The sequence below is a fragment of the Empidonax traillii genome, unplaced genomic scaffold (genome assembly GCF_003031625.1).
Source record: "Empidonax traillii isolate 1590-97213 ecotype Southwest subspecies unplaced genomic scaffold, ASM303162v1 scaffold1683:size74120, whole genome shotgun sequence".
Lineage (NCBI taxonomy): Eukaryota > Metazoa > Chordata > Aves > Passeriformes > Tyrannidae > Empidonax > Empidonax traillii.
The window spans coordinates 37,628-50,273 of record NW_020956876.1 but is presented as its reverse complement, the minus strand read 5'-3'; the positions used below and the strand labels follow the sequence as shown (position 1 = coordinate 50,273).

General features: G+C 43.5%; 1 protein-coding gene across 1 annotated transcript; it reads left to right on the top strand.

Moving 5' to 3' along the window:
• The first annotated feature begins 10,574 nt into the window (after positions 1 to 10,574).
• IL17A (interleukin 17A) lies at positions 10,575 to 12,351 on the top strand. The gene is made up of 3 exons (XM_027908339.1): positions 10,575 to 10,601; positions 11,099 to 11,343; positions 12,114 to 12,351. Exons 1-3 carry the CDS (start codon positions 10,575 to 10,577, stop codon positions 12,349 to 12,351), a joined length of 510 nt encoding a protein of 169 aa, XP_027764140.1.
• Positions 12,352 to 12,646: the final 295 nt, after the last annotated feature.

The window sequence follows — 12,646 nt, the reverse complement described above, 5'->3', positions numbered from 1 at the left end:
AGCAAATGAGGAAAAAAAGCCAGATAACTTGAAAATGTCTTCAGTGACAGGGCTTGACCTGTTCCCTGAACCAGGCAGTGAATTTAGATGTCTAATTTCAGACATCCAGCTCAGCTTGTTTTTCCCCATCTGGGAAACTCCAGTTATACCCCATCTTCACCCTAGAAAAAAAAAAAATGTGTATCAACAAAAATTCATTATGTGCATCATCCATGGTGCCCTTCTTTTTTAACTGGATGGATGGGGAGGAGGGAGCATGGATGCAACAGAACAAGAACTGGCATCAAACTGGTCCCAAGCAGTTTGGATCTCTGCTACAGGACAGCGATGCTCCATGGAGAGCCACATCTTCCCAGTCCCTGCATTTTCCCCCTGGGGATACATTGGAATGCCACTTCATTTCTACCAGATCTCCATGGGAAATGTCCTTTGGAAGACCCAGACACGCAGGGACAACAACGCATGGGGGGCAGCCTGGCCAGGATCAGGTGTGTGACAGACAGAGCAAAGAACACCAGCTTTGAGGTCCCCCATCACACACTGGGTGTGGTTCTGAGAGGCAGGAAGGAGTGTGAACACTGTATGGGTTTGTGACCCTACTGAATCTGGAAGGATTAGGAGATTCAGGTCAAAAGACAAATTGATCCCAGGGTGGTGAGGCCCTGGCACAGGTTGCCCAGAGAAGCTGTCCCTGGGAGTGTTCAAGGCCCTGTTGGATGGGGCTTGGAGCAACCTGGGATAGTGAGGAGTTGGACTAGATCATCTCCAGAGGTTGCTTCCAACCCAAACCACGCTATGATTCCGTGATTATGTAGTGGAAGATGTCCCTGTCCATGGCAGGGGGTTGGAATAAGATGGGTTTTAAGGTGCCTTCCAACTCAAACCTGACAGCGGGCAGAGCAACCCTGTCACCCTCCCCCCCAAAAAAACAACCCTGGTGAACCAGCACATAAGTGGAAATAGTCCCACAACTTGAAAAATAAGAGATTTCATCCAACTGTCCTGTCAAGTACCTCAGAAAAATCTTGATAAAAATAGGAGTGGAGAAAAAGTATATGTGTCTGTTTGCTCAATAACATGGGGAATAGTAACGTATGCAAAACAAGATAGAAATTAAAATTTAGCTTCTTGTTGTGATGTTCCCTCTTGGCAAACATCCTTTCAATTAGGGTAACTAGGCAAAGGATATCCCTCCCATACTTGTGTTCCTGTGCATTTCAGCTCTCAGGGAACCCAGAGCTTCCATCAAGAGATTTCTTATATTGCCATAAATCAGGAATAATAAAAAATACCAACAGCTATTAAAAGGAATGGTCTTTTGAATACTCAAAGCTCAGAATTTTGTTTTATGATGATCCAGAATGAAACATCTTGCATCAGTAAAGACCAAAAATCCAGTGTCTTTCCGTGTCCAATTATCTCTTGAAAAGAAAAAATTGTTTCTTTTTCTGGTGAATTTATGAGGGATTTTGGTCCACCAAGACTGTTTTGGAAAGCAAGAAATAACACTGAACATTGAAACTAATATAGTTTGGCTTACTCTGCCATGGAGTGAGAACAGCAGGACAATATGTCACTCCTTGTTCTGCTGAGCTCTGTAAGACAAGAGCATCCACTGGACTTAGTCCTGGCACAGGAGGAATGAAGGGGGCTAAAGAGCAGCATTTTCACATATGTCAGACTCAATTCTTGTCTGTCACCACATCTCATATCGCTTCATCACTGCTAATGTGAGTTCTTACGCTGATTAAGTAAAAAGACACACTCGTCCAGTGCATTTTATTAACCCGACAATTATGAGATAACAAGGATCCACGATGACTAAATTCAGGAAATAAATCATTCTTAGACATTATCAAGGTCCTTTCTCCTCAGAAAACACAAAATTCATCCAATCTTCGTTTACTTGAGACACTTTAAAGTTCACATCACTTTAGAACAGCCTTCAGCAATTCTGCATTGAGCAAACTCCCTGCTCCCAGTAAATGAAAACGTGGTGCAAACTACCTGGAGAACATTCTGAAAAAGATTTGTGGGTGTGAAATAAAATACAATTTTTTTGGGCATAAAATGTCAAAACCTCCAGTTTTCAAGAAGCGTTGCATCCATTCTAACAGGCCATTTTGTCAGAGGAAATAAATACGTATGTCTATATATTTACACTGCAAAAAATTCTAAATGGGATACTTGATGTAATACACCCAAAATATCTCAGTCTTTGAAAACAAGACACTTAAATCCCAAAAGTTTTTGACAGTCTTTGTGAAGGAAGACCACTGTTGGTGTTTGCTTTCCAAGGGGAAGAGAAACACCAATCTCCCCTTTCTCCTCATAATTCTCTCCTGAGGACAAGGACCAAGACCCACTTCTTGACCCTGTACCATTTATCTACTCTTCCACCAGACAAGTCCAGGTTCTGTAAGGGCATGAAAACATTTAATCCAGTTTAAAACCTCACTTTTTCTCCCCTGAGGGAACAAATGTGGCCTGCACATACACAAAGCCTCTTCCAATCCTTCCTTTGCCAGAAACAAAGAAAAAAAAACAGGACAGGCAAGAAATCACCCCACCACCTGATTAACATTCTACTTGTCCTGATGCAACTTGATATGGTAAAACCTTGCTTGAATCTTTTGCAAACCAACTTCAAACCAGGATGATGAGACATTTGGGTACTTTGCCTGCTTGTCTCCTTCCTTTTTTGTCACATAAGTTGCTTATCAGGCATCAGATGTTGTGCACCACAGAAACCTGGCGATATCTGGCATCTCCTGCACTGCTGCTGACCCAAGGAAACCACCTGAGCATCAGGGGAGGCAGCAGAGGTGAAGGCAGTGGAGATGTGTCTCTGCAGGGTTGGCATGAAGGCTTTTTGCAGGCTTTGGAAGACGGAGGTAGGAAGTAGCAAAAGGATTTCTCTCTTCAGGGGTAGTGTGGACACATTTCATTTTAGCATTTCAATCTTGACAGTAAAAAAAAAAATAAAAGGAGAGATGAAAAAAGTAATTTCACCTGCTATTTTGGAAGAACTTTTAGCAATTCCTTAACTGATTAAAGGGAAATCAGTTTTCTTATAGTTGTACATGCCAGCCCTGTACAGTTATACAATCTTCCCACTGCTCAGCTCAGCATAGTGTGGCTTACTCAGGTAATGTGAAGAGCAACCAGAATATCAACCTCTCATCATCCATAACTTTTATTTTCTATCCTCCAAATGCTTATTGCTCTGACCCCATTTGGCTTGTTTCCACTAATCATAGAACCATGGAATGGCTTGGGTTGGAAGGTACTATAGAGATCACCTCCTTCCAAACCCCTGCCACGGGAAGGGACACCTTCCATTATCCCAGGTTGCTCCAAGCTCCATCCAGCCTGGCCTGGAACACTTCCAGGGATGGGGCAACCACAGCTTCTCTGGGCAACCTGTGCCAGGGCCTCACCACCCTCACAGGGAAAAATTTAATCCTAATATCCAATCTAAACCTACTTTGATCCAACTAATTCTCTTGAACCTTGGTTTCAAACCAGAATGCTTTTATTGTTTTGGAGATGGAGAACAGATTCCTGTATTAATTTCTAGGATCTGGAGACATGAGGGGAAAAGTGATTGGAAACACTGGAGTGAAAATGCAAAGAAACACCTTTATATTTTGGGCACTTCCACCCCTAGTTTGGAATCACAAGGGAGCAGAGACTCCACTGTGACTTCATGGAGTCCCATGACAGGTCCTCAGGCACTGTCCTGCCCAAACACAGCACGGCCTGAAATTCATCATCACTTCCCAAAACTTTTGTGCTATAGAAAAGTGACATTTTTTAATTCTCAAAGGAGCAACAACAAATACTAGAATATTTTTATTGCAACTCCTCCATGATCAGTCTTAGAAAACTCTCTATGCTGTTTCAAAACCTCTTCTACCCAATTACATTGGCTCTTTACCAACAAGGAGGGGTGATAATGAACATCTATGCTAACTGGCCACACAGCTCCTTGGCTGCAGGTTCCTGAGCTGCAGCTCCAAATAAAACTCTGCTCTGGCAGAGCTACTTGAATTATCTTTTGCAAAGAAATTATCTGACGAAAGAAGTAGGTTATCAGATCCATCAAAGAGCTAATTATATGCTCTTTGTGAATATCTACCACAAATAAAGCTCGGGCAAGCTACTGTCAGATGAGGTTTTGTCCACCACTCCTCATGCTGAAATAGTACAGTTTGCTTAAAGCCCACTGCTCTCCTGCTGGATGTGTGACAGCTGGCTGTAGAAATATTAAAAGAATCACAAGTGTCAAGGACCTGACTCTCTGATGAGATGAGTGTTACCACCACTATGGGATCCTGTGACACGGCCTGCAGTGGGTGGGAGCACGAGACACAGATGTTCAGTGGATTTGGGGCTGAGGGTGGTGTCCTTTCACAGAATCAAAAAATGGCTTGGGTTGGAAGGGACTGTAAAGATCCTCTTGTTTTAACCCCCCCTGCCATGAGCAGGAACACCTTCCACTATCCCAGGTTGCTCCAAGCGCCATCCAAGCTGGCCTTGAACACTTCCAGGGATGGGGCAGCCACAGCTTCTCTGGGAAACCTGTGCCAGGGCCCTGCCACCCTCACAGTAAAGAATTTCTTCCTAACATCTAATCCTTCCCTCTGTCAGTTTAAAACCGCTTTGTCTTGTCCCATCACTATCTGCCCTGGCTTTTCTAGAAGCCCCCTCAAAGTACACAATCATTCAGAACAACACAATGGTTGAAATACAGGCAGGACCACAATTCCTTCTTCTCGAGCCCCCCTTGGGTTCAGCACAGCCAGTTCATCCTGAATAAATAGCTGCTAAAAGCAGCAGGGATGGCCCACTGTGCTGGCACACACCTGTTTGCTTTGCCCTTGTATCCATGGCATCAGCACACCAGGACCAGGCCTGATTATGAGGCATCATTCAGGTTAAAATGGGACACGGGTCTTCTGTTGCCCACCCGTTGTCCCCACCCCACCTCCACGAGGCCACAGGTCTCAGAAGAGGAAACCTTCAGCAGTGGTGATTCTCTGAAATCTCGGCCTGGGATAGGTCTGGAAACTGCTCTGCGCTGTGGTCACAATTTGCATATGACTGAAAAAGTTATGAATTTCCATTACTTATTTAAAAAAAAAAAAAAAAGTCCAACCTCAGAGAGGTGAAAGGGCTCAAAAATTAGTGTCCTACTGTGCTTCTGCAACTCTTATCAAAACCACTCTAAGTCACTCATTCTGTAACAGTTTTGAATTCTGACACCTTCTTGCACACAAAATGTTAGGGCCAGGAGCGGCTGCTCTGCAAGGAAAAAAAAATTGGAACTTGACTTCTTAAAATGAGATGATTCTGGAAACATTTGAGGTCAGGTTGGACAGGGCTATGAGCAATCTGAACTCTCAATACTCCGCAAGTGTCCCTTCCCTAAAATGTCTCTTTGAGGTTCAGTTCCTTTCTGTTGGCTTTCCAGATACTGAGTATCTATTAAATATTGGTCATGAAACAGACTGTCAACCACTGGCAGCAACCACAGCTGATGTGTGACTGTGATATCCATTTAGCTGTGTTTGGCAAATTTAGGCAGCAGCAGGAGATGGCAATTTCTACTGCAGCAGGTGGGGAGGAAAAGCAGAGGTGTTTAATACAGGAAAAATGTTATTTTACTTCTTCTGTCATCTCTGCACAAAGATCGAGGGGTAGGAGATTGGTGCAGGGATTTCATAGATTCACAGAGTGGTTTGGGTTGGAAGATCAGCTCGTTCCAACCCCCAGGGACACCTCCCACTACACCAGGTTTTTCTGAGCCCCGTCCAACAGGGCCTTGGACACTTCCAGGGATGGAGCAGCCACAGCTTCTCTGGGCAACCTGTGCCAGGGCCTCACCATCCCCACAGCCAACAATTCCTTCCCAATATCCCATCTAACCCTGCCCTGTGGCAATGGGAAGCCATTCCCCCTTGTCCTGTCACTCCATCCTTTTTCCAAAGTCCTGCTCCAGCTCTCCTGGATCCCCTTTAGGCATAGGAAGGGGCTCTAAGGTCTCCCTGGAGCCTTCTCTTCTCCAGGCTGAACACCCCCAGCTCTCCCAGACTGCCCCAAGAGCAGAGGGGCTCCATTCCCCACAGCATCTCTGTGTCTCCTCTGAATGTCACAGAATCACAGAACAGTTTGGATTAGAAGGGACCTTAAAGGTAATCTTGCTCCAACCCTCCTGCCATGGTCAGGGACATCTTCTACTAGAATTTCACCTGTTTGAGAGGAACCTCTGAGTGTCTCTGATCCAACCATCCACTCAGAGAAGGATTTAAATAAGCCAAACTAGAATTAAACTTCGGTGTTTAATCAGGTGCTCAGAGCCTTGGCCCACCAAGTTCTGTTTCAAGTTTTTCTCTGATCACCACTGGCCTGAGGCCCAGTCTAGTCACTGATGTCACAGAAATTGCCTCCACAATGCAGAGTGGGTCATGCAGTGGTTGCATGTGGGAAGAAGAATGTTCCTGTATTTACAGGGATCTGTAAGAATATGTACTCAAAATGAAGAAAATGCATTCTCTTCAACAAGAAAAAATAAGTAAATATCTCCCTACTTGTAAATAAAAACCCTCTTATTTTCCAGAAATATCATAAGCTTAGCTGATAGAGATTGAAAAAAAATGTTTGAAGTATTTGGAGATATCTGCCAGTTCTCTTTTAATTTACAGCAGGCTCAGTCAGGACACTTGAATGGTCACATTCAGAGGGTAGTGGTAAGTGGCTCAAAACCCAAAGCTCAAACCCCAAACCATTCTGTGCTTCCAGGACACTATTTGAGGGGGGAAAGTGCAATGCCAACACACTCAGATTTGGGAGCCTAAAGAATCTCAACTGGCAAAGTACTTAAACAGCAACTTAATCTCAAGCAAGCTTTCACCAGAGTCAAGAGAAGAGATGGGTTTCATCTCAAAAGGCTTTAGATAATCTTTTTTTTTTTCCTTTCAGTAAGCTTTTGTCGGTGTCCCAGTTTCCAGATCTCTAGCTAAGAGAGAGTTACATGTCAGAATAAAACGAATACCATAGGGTAAATTCTTTTCTCACAGGAAAAATACTTTTCTTTTTTTTCCACTTCAGATCATTAAGAATTATGAAATAAGTATTCTGGAATTTGGAAAAATCTTAGTACCAGAACTGTGAGAGCTTCATTTACATAACTGAGACCTGCTGGAAACATTTCTAAAGTACATTTTCTCCTCAGCCCCCTGGTATCTTGCCTACGACAATTGCAATAAAATACGTTCAAAATAAGTCATGGAAAGTTTTTTTTTTTTTTCACCATTGCAGTGTTGTGGTACGTCAGCCGTGTTGTAACTATTCACCTTTCAAGCGCAGAGGTAACCCAAACCACTGACACATTTAGGGTAGGCCAGCCTGGATTTAGGGCCAGGCTGGTTGAACGTGACCTTCCGCTGCCTTGGAGGCTTTCAAAAACGTTTTTGCTTCTAAAATTGAAATTTTAACTGACCCACTTGGAATGGATATTTCAGTAAATGGCATTAGAGAAAACCCCTTCTGAGGGCACCATTTCCTTTAACCTGTAGGTCTCTAAGTGGAAGAGGGAAACTGAACTTTACACATTTAGGTTCTGAAGCATCAGCATCTTTTAAACGAGCGGATGTAGGTCATGGGGATCCCAGAAACCTCAAACTAAATTCTACCCTTACTTACAACCTCCTCTGGATGGCACAAGGCGAGTAAAATTTGCAATTGCACATAAACATTAAGCAATTGTTAAAAAAAACCCACACCTTATTTGCATAATTTTCATCTAAAAATATCAGCAAAATTGAATCTGAGGGAAGGGTCTGATCAGCAGACCAAGGTTGTTACACCGAGTGTTTCTTTCCAATGCACGTCCAAGCTACTTGCAACCCACTGTCAGAGCAGTGATTTCCTAAGAAAAGAATTATAGAGGAGGACAGGTTGAACATTATAGAATCATAGAATCCTAGAATGGTTTGTGTTGGAATGGACCTTAAATCTCCCATCTCATTCCAGCCCCCTGCCACAAGACAAATTCCACTAGATCAGGTTGCTCCAAGTCCTGTCCTTGAACGCTTCCAGGGATGGAGCAGCCACAGCTTCTCTGGGCAACCTGTGCCAGGGCCTCACCACCCTCACAGAATAAATTTTTTTTCCTAATATCAAATCTAAACCTACTCTCTTTCAGACTGAAGCCATTCCTCCTTGTCCTCCCATTCCAGGCCCTTGTAAATAGTCTCTCTCCATTTTTCTTGTATTCTCCCTTCAGGTACTGGAAGGTTCACCCCCTCCTTTCTAAAATATAAATCTCCTTTGTCAAGAATCTCATTGAAATTCAGCTTAGGAGCACCATCAACACCCTTGAGTGTGTCTATCACCCACCTACTCTCCAGGAATTTCATTGGAGAAGATGGCAGTACCTGCTTTATTATATCTCATAGTTCACTACAATCAATATCATTACCTGGGAAGCTGCAGCCTGGGAGATTGGAGACTCTCCTCTCTTGAGGCATCAAGTTTCTGGTTCCTGGACTGATACAAATCACAGAATCATTAGGGTTGGGAAAGCCCTCTAGGATCAACAAGTCCAATCATTAACCAACCATCAAGCCCCTACACTAAACCGTGTCCCCAAGTGCCACATCCACAAATAATTGCTTTATTCAAATATTTCACATCCCTGCTGTGCTGCTGACTGACAAAACCATAGAGCTCTGAGCTCTCAACAAAGGGTACTGAAAGACTCCACAAAAGCACCCTGTCCCAGAGCATCCTACAAATCCCAGTGACCTAAATACTGACTGGAGAGCTTTTGATTTAAATCCCTGAAAGCAGATGAGAGGAGTGAATGCAAACATCCCTTCTTGCAGGCAAGGTCTCTTTCAGGGTCAAGCCTGCAGCTTTTAATGAGCCTTTGGGTCTCAGCAAGACATCTGCCTAAGAAAAACAAAACTACACAAAACAAAACCCAAGGCAGTTGCTATCAGCCAGAGTAACAGCAATGACCCGAAGTAATAAGACAGCACAGACTTGAAGCAGTTCAACCTCTCCTGGTCTGCAATTTCCTTACAGCATCTTAGTGGAAAGCTAGGAAAATAACCCTGGGTGAGAGAAAGGGATCCTGATGTCACCCTGTCAAATGGGTTGGAAGGGACCTTAAAGATTCTTTGTCTCGTTCCATCTCCTGCCTTGGACAAAGACACCTTCCACTAGACCAGGTTGCTCCAAGCCCCATTCAGCCTGGCCTTGGACACTTCCAAAGATGGGGCAGCCACAGCTTCTCTGGGCAACCTGTGCCAGGGCCTCACCATCCTCACAGCCAAGAATCTCTTCCTAATATCTAATCTAAAACTCTCCTAAATGTTGCATGTTAAAACATTAACCTGGCAGGGTATCCCACCACTGCAATATATGGTTTGGAAAGGATGGAAAGACAGCAGGGTGGGACAGAGAGCTGCCTGGGATCACTGATCACTGTCACCCAGCACACAGAGCTGGGATATAGGGAGTCATAATACCTTGGGACTGCACTATCCAAGGTATTTTAAGTTCCCAGTATTTTTGAACACAGTATTCCATCACCTATATACCATGGAAGAGGTGTATCTGCAGTTCCCTCCAGTTTTTCTGCCTACAAGAGGAGTCATTCTGCATCTCCCAACCTTTGTAGGGTTGGTCTTGAACCCCTCAGTCCTCTTCCTAAATTAGGAACTGAAGGTTTGACTTTATCCACCACACTTCTCAGACCACTTTCCTTAGGGTCAAAGCCTTGTCTTACAGCACAAGAGGAGTAAAACAAAAGTAAAATTAAAAGGTGGAAAGCTCAAAACAAAGTTTACTTTTTTTTTTCCCCTCTAGGTAGACAATGACTGAATTTTGTAACTCGTCATCACAAAGCATTCTGATCAAAACTGAGATATCACACCTGAGGTGTAACCATGAATATAAATAGCCCAATTCAGAGTAGGAGATTTGAGAAAAAAAAAGGAGCTCCAGAAGGAGCATAGCTTTTTCAGACATCAGGACAAATTGCAGCCCATGGCAAGAACTTGAGAGAATTGAATGGTGGTCTGCTCTCCAACATCTGCCCAATTTGGGATGAAAACACATCAGACTGACCTAGGAGCAATCAGATTCAACCTGTGCCAGTGACATTTGGTTTTGGTACCTACAGCATCCCAATTTAAAATCGAGCACTTTGCACCTGCGAATTTGCAGTGAGTACCGATTTTTTTGGTGGTTTTGTAATGTCTTCGTTTAGTTTTGTTGCCACTTGAGTGACAGGGCTGAAGGAGTGACATCATCTACAGATCTTAGAAAGGGTAAGCCCATATCCTGTCTTCCACCTGTGCTAATGGAATCTGTTTACACACACTTTTTCGTATAAGTTATGGTCAGAAACCACAGTTAAGGTTGGGAAAAAAACACCTACTCCAAGTTATCTAGGACAGCCCAGAAACCCTTATAAAAGGTCCAGCAGCAAATGTGCCCAGACACCTTCAGCTCAGCAGAGCCCAGGACAAACATCAGACGCAGTAAGAAGAGAAAGGAAGATGTCTCCGACCCCTTGTTCTTCTCTGGTAAGAATTTGCTTGCTGGATTTTTTTGCCCACAATTTGACAGAGACATGTTTAAATTTGAATAGATGGGATAGGGATCCGCACCCACCTTTAAAATGCTTGTTTAAACCATTAATAATTGAAAATAACTAAAATTTTAGTTGGGGTAGTAACTGTACAAGTATATTGTGACGTGGGATACTACAGCACTGTGAGTCAAGAAATACATTGAAACCTCAACCTTACAGTGTCTTTTTCTTGTTATATCCTTTCTGAAATCTCCTGTCTTGTATTATTTTCTATTTTTTTTTTTATCACCAAATTATAACTGGGTGTGTATCATACTGGTCAGCACTGTAAGAATTAGTTAAAGAAAGCAAAAATGGATGTGTCATACAACATGTTTTTCCATAATTACTCCAACCTGCAGTATAGGCTTTGATTACCAGTTAGGCTGACTGTGGATGAATTTCAGAGCTGTACCTCCCTTGTGTCCTAAATGCATCTCTTTTCTTCAGCTCAGAGTACTGCTCCTCATGCTGCTGGCCCTGCTCTCAGCCAGCACTTCTCCCCTCGAGAAGGCAATCAAGCCTGGAGTGAAGCCACAGAGCCTCTTCAAGCAAGCTTATCCTGGATGTCCGACCCAAAAAGACTCAAGATTCCCCCAAACTGTGAGAGTCAACATAAGCATCAGCAACGCAAACCAGGACGCCAAAGCAAGTCTCAATGTGAGCAATCGCTCTCTGTCTCCGTGGGATTACAGGTATGATCCCTATCTCTAAGGCCTGCAAGTACACTGGATGTCCTGGTCATGAGGAACGGCAAGGCCGTGCCCACATCTTTATTTTCAGTGCTTAACTGTTGAGAAGTTTTGGAAATATGAGGGTACCCACAGTCCACACGATCCTCCTTGAAAGAAAACCAGTACAGAAAATAGTGCAGAGAAAAACACTGGCCTAGGCAATATACAGAAGTCAAAGCAAATTACTTCTACAATTTAATTAATTTATTTGTATATTTGGGCAAGCTTTATCTTCAAAAGCATTCTTTACCTAAGACATCATAAAAAATATCTCAGAGAGATAATATTGCATCAAATTCAATGGTGGTTTAATAACATCAGCATTAATAAGCTCCTCCCTTCAGGGGAGAGCTGAAGGGTTTAGGTCTGTCAGTCAGAGTGAGGTGCTGGGAAGCTCAAATCACTTCTGATCAGTCTTTCAAAGTCAGTGCTTGCTTAAAGCAAAAGCAAAAGCAGTTGCATGCTGCCTGGCCTGCTTGACTTACACTTAAAAACCTGAATATTTAGCATCATATAGATCATTAAGGTTAGAAAAGACCTCTAAGATCGTCAAGTCCTTTACTTACTTAAGCTCTGTTTCTTAGAAACCCACAGTAGTGGGGGGGTCTCCTGTCCCTCCGCGGGCAGTATATCCCAGGAGGAACAGGTTCAGGAGCCCATAGTTACTCAGACTATCTTGCCTTTGGAGCAGCATTTCCCTTTCCAACACTTCCTTTCCTCTCCCCTCCCAGGATCGATGAGGACCACAACCGCTTCCCCCGGGTGATCGCGGACGCCGAGTGCCGCCACCTGAGGTGCTTGAATTCCGATGGGGAGCTGGACCATGGTCTCAACTCCGCCCCCATCATGCAGGAAATCCTCGTCCTCCGGAGGGAGCAGAAGGGCTGCCAGCAATCCTTCAGGCTGGAGAAGAAACTCATCACTGTGGGCTGTACCTGTGTCACCCCCCTGACGAAAGCCCAGGCTTGAGGGGAGTTGGCTGCCAAGAGAGCCATAGAAAACCTCCTGGCATTGAGATGAAGGGGCCTGATTCAGTCTCCACAAAACTGAATCAAGCTACAATGGTTAGCTAGAATATATCAGAATACATTAAAAATCTTTAAGAGTCTCACTTTAAAAAAAAAAAAGAAAAAAAAAAAAAAACACAAACACCAAACCAAAACAAAAAACTAATATTTTTTCTTCAAAATTGTTAAACTTTATGAATTCAGAATCCAGACTCCTCCATGTGAAAAATAGTGGGATATCTTTACCCATCTGTAGT